This window comes from Populus alba, chromosome 4 (genome assembly GCF_005239225.2).
Source record: "Populus alba chromosome 4, ASM523922v2, whole genome shotgun sequence".
Lineage (NCBI taxonomy): Eukaryota > Viridiplantae > Streptophyta > Magnoliopsida > Malpighiales > Salicaceae > Populus > Populus alba.
This window is the reverse complement of record NC_133287.1, coordinates 15,837,414-15,845,528: the sequence shown is the minus strand read 5'-3', so window position 1 is coordinate 15,845,528 and position 8,115 is coordinate 15,837,414. Positions and strand designations below refer to the sequence as shown.

Genomic DNA, 8,115 nt, shown 5'->3' with positions numbered 1-8,115 from the left:
AATTAATTGGAAACAATTGGACTAAATTGGATAACAATCAATGAGTCAAATTCGATTAAATCTAATTAAATGGATTGAATTAGACTGGATTAAAACAAGTGGGACTGAAATGAATTTATATAAATAGTCAATTGGTCCTTGGGAGTTTTTATCCTTTTCATTACAGTTCTCGTGTTTTGAATTTTCCCAATTTTAATCAAGTAGGTTAAATCTTGAATTCTCTCTCAATTTAATTCCTCAAATTTATCTTTTCATCTTTTCAAATTAATTCTTTCTTTCCAAATTCTTGCACTTTCAACCTGATTTGTCCTATGTCCCCTTTTTCTTTTTAATTGCATCCTTAATTGAATAAATTTAGACCTCCAAATTAATTTACTTGTTGCAAATTCATCATTGGCTTCTAAGAATATGCAATTTTAACCAATCTAACTCCCAATTTTGATTTGTTTCTTCAATTAAGCTCTTTAATTTCATTGATTTCTAACTTTTGCGTTATCTCAAACCTTTTTTTATATTTCTATCTAAAATTTTGGTTTTTTATTTTTATTTTTTTATTTGGACTCACTAAGTGGTTGTTTGGTACTGTGGCTATGTAAGGTTCACATGCAGCCACGCATATTGTTGTTTGGTTAAGCAAAAAGTATAGTTTTATTTTGATAAGACCCACCATAAATTATGGCTGTGTCGTAGGTTTAACAAAAGCACAATTTATGTGCTTTGAGAACAACAACTTCTCCACTGTTAACGTGAACAATGGAGAATAAAGGAAAACTACAGTAAACCAGAAAGGGAAAGAGCAAGCTTATGATGAAAAAGAAGAGCAGACCCAAGTTTATTGAATGCTGATCACTTGCTAAAAATATTAGATCCCTTATCAAGAGCAATAAAGAAAATCGGGAGAGGTAAAACAAGGAAAATCCAAGTAGATCCTGTCAAAAAAAAAAAAAAAATCCAAGTAGAAGATAATGAGCCCAGTCTACACTCAGGATCCAATTTAGGATTGTGGAAAATTACCTTGTAAGATGGCATCCAAAGTGCAAAGATTAATCTAAATTTCTAGGTTGCATTGACAAGAAATCAATAGGTTATTCATTTATAACATAACAAACATATTACTCTGAATCTTCTCCATATGGGCCTCTTGCCAAAACTTTCAAAACCTAGATCCACAAGACTCCACTACTGTGCGTATTTGAATTTTGAATTTCTCCTTTCAAAATCCAACCTTATTCAATGACACTATATAATTATATTAGAAGGAGATTATATAATGACGTAGCAATTTCCAAATTTGATCGCAGTTCCCAATTTTGTTCTTGATGATATTTTACCTGATGTTGTTTCACGCTCAGGAAGCCATTGAAAACTGCAGTCCTTGTCGAATGGATTTTGTACATGATGAAATTGCAAATAGATTAATTAAACAATAAAAAATAATTTATATAAAGTATTGTTTATTTTATAATGTAATAGCAGTAGTTAAATGTACAATATTTCAATTAAAAATCATTCAATATTAATATATCTTTTTTAGTTTTTTTATAATTTTAATTTAAAAAACATTTTTAACCAAACACATTAAACTACTTTTTGTTCAACCTCAATTTCAACCACAATTTTAAGTTTTTAACCAAACATATATTTTTTCTAAAACCAACCTCAACTAAAAGTAATTTTTATATAAAAAATTTTTTTTTCAAATCACAACCACAACAGTTACCGCAATACCAAACACAATTTAAAATATAATTTTAAGAAGGTTAAATCTTGAAATTAAACGATCAGGGGCTTGAATTGAAAATTTTAAAACTTCAAGGACCAAATTGAAAATGGGCATTTCAAGAACCGAAACGACGCTGTTTTCATAACGCATTGTTTCTTCTTCTTCTTCTTCTTCTTCCTCTAAGCCGGAAGCACCGTCTCCAATAAAATGGAAAAAGGGAGAAATGAGGGAGTCCCCATCCTAACCAACAACACAATCAAGGTAATTCACGTTTTTGGTTTTCTTTCGTCCCACAAAACTCCATTAAGCCCTAAGGAAAGCGCCACCAACAGTCCGGCATGGGTGGGACTGTTGGTGTCCCAATCCTACCAAAACATGGAGTCTCAAATTCTATCTCCACATGAAGATCAGTGCCCGGAGAAGATAAGGATCAGCCTTTCACGAGAAAAGCCGATAAAAGGCAGAGGAGAACAGACGAAAGAAGAATAACAAAGAGAAGAAAGAAAAAAAAAAACACAAAGAGGAGAGAGAGATACCGGGAGATAGTAAAACTAAAACCAAAAAAAGGAAGACAGAAAAGGAAGCAAAGTCCACAAACAAGAAGAACGAGGGGAAGTGCAGAAGGAAAGCTTTTCAACGCTGCGCCATTTTCTTCAAGCTGCAGAGGTAGGTGTTTTGTTTTCCCTCTCTATGTATTTTTAATTAACAAGGTGACTGTATCAGGCGTGGCAATAAGTCCATGCACACCTGCGGAAAAAAAAAGGGGCCGGGCTAGTTGGATTCGGCCCATCCTATATAGCTAGGCTAGATCTAATCTAGTAAAAAAAAATAGGTTGATTCTGGGCCTCAAGTCCATTCGACCCAAGCTACTTTTGGCTAAGGGTATGTTTAACTAAACACACTCTTATGTCTTTCCAATGTATTTTATTCCTTTTATGTTTTGATATTTAGCTAAAAGAGTCATTTTTTTATATAAAAAAATTCTAGAAAATTTTAGGAATCTTTGTTGATTTATTTACAAGCTCCTTGCGCTTTGTTTTATTTATTTTTCTTGTGCATTATTTGTTTATGCTATATGCTCAATCTACGAACCATTACTGTTAAATGTAAATATGTTGTACAATTTTTTTTTAATTCTTTTCTAAAAATAGTACATAAAAAAGGTGAACAAAAAGAGAAAGGCATAAATTTTTTTTGTTTCTTCTTGAATGAAAAAATCTGAATCTTGCAAACTTATTCACTAGCATCAAAGTCAAGTATATCATTTTTTTTTGGGTTTGTGCAATATTTACCAATACCAGATTTGGAAACATTCGTAGGTAAATGTTCACTAACACCAGAGTTAGAAACATTATAGAAAAAAAAAAAGAGAAAAACAAACTTTTAGCAATCTAAGACAAGACCAGCAATGTAACTTGTCTCATATAGGACGCTTAAAAGGTTGTCGTATGTGTGCGGCATCGCGATGATCGTCCACCCTCTTAGGTATATGTAAGTTTATTTGGTAAATATGGAGATACGAGGAATTCTTGTCTCTTATTAGTAAATTATGAAATGAGAGTCGCTACCTAGTATTTTGGTCACTATGAACCTTAACTGATCTCAGAGATGGGGTAAAAAGACTGGTTGCATAAATGAAAGGTATTAGTATCCCAGATATGTCATATCTAAGATAAGCTGTATTGCTTTATTGTCTGATAAAATCTAAGGTTTTTGGTTGCGTTTTCTAATTGTTGGTCCGTTTAAAAGGTTAAGAAAAGCCCTTTTTAATAAGGCTGTTCTTATCTTAATGGGGTAAAACCTAACTGTTCTAACAACCACAAACATAATTTAACATCCGAAATATGTATTATGTGTAATGTCGTACTCCAAATACTAAAAGATAAATAAAATTTTTGTTGTTTTTGAAAATTTGGCCAATATTCTCTTGACTTTAATAAATTGGTTATTAAAGCCAAAATGCATGCTAAAACATTTTTTTCTTGGTGTATGAAAAAGACACAATATGAGTTTTTTTTAGCTTTGAGACTTGGCTATATGCAAAAAAAAAAAAAATATTTTTTATGTTTGTTTTGCTAGGCCGGATTCGACCCACCATTATTGGGCTGTATCGGACTTGACCCAAGATCCATGGGTTGGGCTTAGATGAGCCCACATCAGTTGGTTATTCTGCATGAGAAAAGTAACCAACTTCACCTCGCCTGCAGAGACGTGCATCGTGCACGTCCTGCATGGCGAGGGAAGAAATGAAAGCAAAATAAAAAGGGGTAGAGTGTCTATCTGGAGAAGTGAAACGCAGCCTCAGTCGTCAATGATGGCCAGTGATGGCAGTGGTTCCTGGTGGCGGTCCATCTTCTTCTCTCCTCTGCTTCTCTGTGTTTTTCTCCCTTTCCTTTGTTTTTGTTTCGTTCTCTCTTCTTCTTTTCTCCTCCTCCTTTCGGTTTTCTTTCTCTTCTCTTCTTTTTTGTCTGTTTATATATATTTTTTTCTTATTTTGCGTGGGGACCTAAAAAAGGGTTACAACAAAGGTAATAATATCTTTTCTTTCACGTAATCAGTTCCATACCATATAATCTCTGTTGACAAGTTAGGGTTTCTAGTTATCATAATATTAAGTGGTGACCCCTTGAATTGGACATGTGCCCCCAAAGAACAAGATGTCAAATATTTGTTCATTTTTCCATTTGAATAATTTTAATCGGTTGCCGTGATGTCCGGGTGTGGTAGTGCTGTTACATTTTGTAATTTTTTTTTAATGATTTTCAAGATGTTTTGACAAACAAGAATTAAATAAAAATGAAGAAAAATAACAAAATGATCTAACTAGCATTGAAATGACATATTTTGTTTTGGAATTTTCTATTTTTTAAATATATACAAAAATAGGGGGTCAATAATTGGATTACTACAACACAAAATAGATTTTCCATGAATCAAGAGAGGCTTGATGTTGTTGTTTTAGAATCTCGGTATTGTAAAAAAAAATAGATCCAAATTAAGGAGAATCTAACCCGGTTTGATTTCAGATTTGAGACCATTTTTAGGTATTTTGAGTAGATGAATTGATGTGTAAGTGTTCCTTGAAATAACTTAAAAATTAGTTTTTTTTTTTAAAGAACAAAGGTTATGCCCTAATTTTTTATTAACCACTATGATGGCCAGAATCTGGGTGTTACACGTCGTTTTGCCTCTTTAAAAAATAAAAAATAAAACCAAGTCCAAGTGCGAGAACCTGGGCTTGAAGGCTCACTCACACGCCCACGCTTTTCCTTGCAATGGCCCAGGTGTGCTGGGCCCTAGACCTGTGTTTCTAGCTTTTTTTTGTTTTACAATGTTTAGGTTTATTTTTGGATTGTAATTGGTCCTGTTCCTGTTTTGTTATATATATATATATGAAAATAAAAAGATTATTTAATCTAGTTGAGTCCATGATCCGAATTATAGGTTTGACAAATTAAGCCACAACTCCTAGAATGCTATTTTTTTCTTCTAATTTTTTTTTATTGATACCTTTTTTCAACATATATTTTTTAAAATAATTTTTATATTTATGTTTTAATTAATATCATTCATTTGTGAATTTTTATTTGCTTATTTAAGATTTTTTGATAGAGTTTTTTTTAATTATTTTGTGTGTGTTTAATTTTTGAAGAGATTCTGATTTTTTATATTTTTTTAATCTTTTGTAAAGATGAACTTTATTTTGAAAATAAAAATATTTATTTTCAAATAATATTTCTAATATCTGTAGCATTGCATAATATTTTTTTTATTAAAGTAATTTAGTATGTTTGTTTATTTATATTATTATTTAATTGGATAAAAATATTTTAATAAATAAAATTTAACAAACATAATCGGGTAAATGTCCTGTTTTGTGAGATTAAATATCTTAATTTAAACTAATTTTTTAATTTTTCAATTTTAATTTTTTGTTCTTTTTATTTATTTATTAGTACTTTTAGTTATCAATTTATTTAATTATATCTATGCATAAAATTTTTTGATTTATAATTAAATTTTCTAAATTACAGAAATATATTAAGAAAATTTTATATATAATTTTTTTTTTAAAATAAAAATATAAGCAAACAACTAGTTTATAACGTTACGTGTGGTTCGAAGTTCTATCGGTAACTCACCATCGGAGTTAAAGCCTCCAAATCGAATATATTTCAGTAGCTGGCACACTGTTGACCACATATCTTAAGTGATTTCTGGTTGTTGCCATCTTCTTAGTTCATTCTTTTCTCTATATATGACCATCGGGATTGCCTTTGCGTAGGCAACGTTTTATTACTTGCATTATTTTATTGAAATGATGGAGATCGTGAAGTTCAACGACGGTGAGATAGCCTATGATTTCTCGCCCTTCTTCAAAATATACAAACATGGCTACATAGAGAGATGTGTGCCTATTATCAAAGTTCCACCTTCCCATGAACTACCCACTAGTCTTCAATCTAAAGATGTTCTTATCACAACCGAACCTCCTATATCTGCCCGTATTTTCATGCCCCAAACGACCAAACTTAATAGTAAACTCCCAGTTCTTATTTATATTCATGGAGGCGGGTTTGCACTAAGATCCCCCTTTGACCCGATTTACCAAAAATATGTTGCTTCTATTGTAACAGAGGCTAATGTCATTGCTGTCTCCATCGAGTACAGGTTAGCACCGGAGCACCCTATACCCACGGGCTACGAGGACTCATGGACATCCCTCCGGTGGGTGGCATCCCATGCAAACGGGCATGGACCAGAACCATGGTTAAATATTCATGGAGATTTCAGCCGGGTTTTTCTGGCAGGTGATAGTGCTGGGGCAAACATAGCCTATAACTTGGCAGTTCGCATTAGATCAGTGCTACCAGAGATGAAGTTGGCCGGGATGATTCTGATGCATCCATTTTTTCTGGGGTCAAAACTTGATAAAATGTGGTTCTATCTGTGTCCTAGAAATGGTGGGCTGAAGGATTCTAGATTCAAACCTGCTGCAGAGGATATGGCTACTACTGGGTGTGAGAGGGTATTGGTTTTTTTAGCTGGAAGGGATAAATTGAAAAATGCTGGCAGGTCTTATTACGAAGAGTTGAAGAAATGTGGGTGGGAAGGAAATGTCGAGATGGTGGAACACGATGGAGTAGGGCATGTGTTCCATTTGTTAAAGCCTCGTTGTGAGCAAGCTTTGGATATGATGAAACGGCTGGTTTCTTTTATTAACCAAGAACCTGTAATCATCAGTTGGACAAGCAAGATTTGATGACTGATCACGTCAAGGGAAAAAGTAAGATTGATACCAGTCTCTATGTACTATGGGATAAGCTACTCTACTGTTCGGACTGTCTTAAAGTTATTACATCTGTGCAAGGATGATCTTGATAACTGTTTTGTACCTTGTCTTTCACTTTCTTCCATCACCACTTGCTATATTTGTATTTGGTCTCCTGGGATTGTTTCCAGCCTGTAGTTATAGACCTATCTGTACTCCATGTTTTGATCTATATATATGCTGCTGGTACGCCTAAATCAAGATGTTTCATCTGGTACTCTATATTGTCTGCTGTTAGAGTCCTTTTTTGCTCGTTATGGAGTTCGGTAGATGTAGGTTTCTTGACTTCATTAGCTGTTTGGTGCTATAAATTTGGATACCTGTTGGTGTAGTGAAGTGGAATCTTTCTGTCTTGTTTGCAAGAATTTGGAGCTGTTATAGCTTTATCTGTTCTCTTTGTTATTTGTAAACTCCTCCTTTTCGTAGCTATTATTCTCTTCTACCTATTTCCTTATTATTTAGTGGTTAATAAATTTTATTGCATTCATTTTTTCTTACAAGAAAAAAGCCCTAGCAATGACGTCGTTGGCTTCACATGCTCAAATCAAAAGCTTTCAAGAACCAAACTTGAACCTTGTCTTAAAAAAATAAAGAAAGAGACAGAAGAAAATCCCTCAAGCTTGATTTGGAACTCATGCTATGATCTCCGTTTTAATCCAAAGAAAGCTGCAAGAAACAAATTTCTCATAAATGTAACAACCCGAGTGTATACGGCCTTCCTAAAATTGAACGGAGAAGGATCGTTGAGGTTTATTAACTTTTGGTTACCCATCAATCCCTTGGTGACGACACAATATAGTACGGATATGATAAACATGCCAGATTTAAAAAGTTTGGACTTGGGAGTCAGCCTACTTTAAGGCAGTGCAGGTGATTTGCTAAACATACAAAACCTAAAGAATTTGGACTTAATAGCTAGCCAAACCCGATAAAATATGGATCTGATAAATATACCAGACCCAAAATATTTGAATTCAATCATTACCAAGTTTTAAGGTTACGTGTCTGATTCTAGACGATCTCCTAAAATAAAAGTAATAAAGGTATGATAAACTATCAT

General features: G+C 33.1%; 1 protein-coding gene across 1 annotated transcript; it reads left to right on the top strand.

Moving 5' to 3' along the window:
* The first annotated feature begins 5,916 nt into the window (after positions 1-5,916).
* On the top strand, positions 5,917-7,484 carry LOC118050697 (probable carboxylesterase 1). Its single transcript, XM_035061119.2, has one exon. The coding sequence runs from the start codon at positions 6,042-6,044 to the stop codon at positions 6,984-6,986; it is 945 nt and encodes a 314-aa protein (XP_034917010.1). The 5' UTR covers positions 5,917-6,041; the 3' UTR covers positions 6,987-7,484.
* Positions 7,485-8,115: the final 631 nt, after the last annotated feature.

Bases quoted from the DNA above. Each gene is read 5' to 3' on its own strand.
- LOC118050697 (XM_035061119.2), top strand. From the start codon at position 6,042: ATGATGGAGATCGTGAAGTTCAACGACGGTGAGATAGCCTATGATTTC.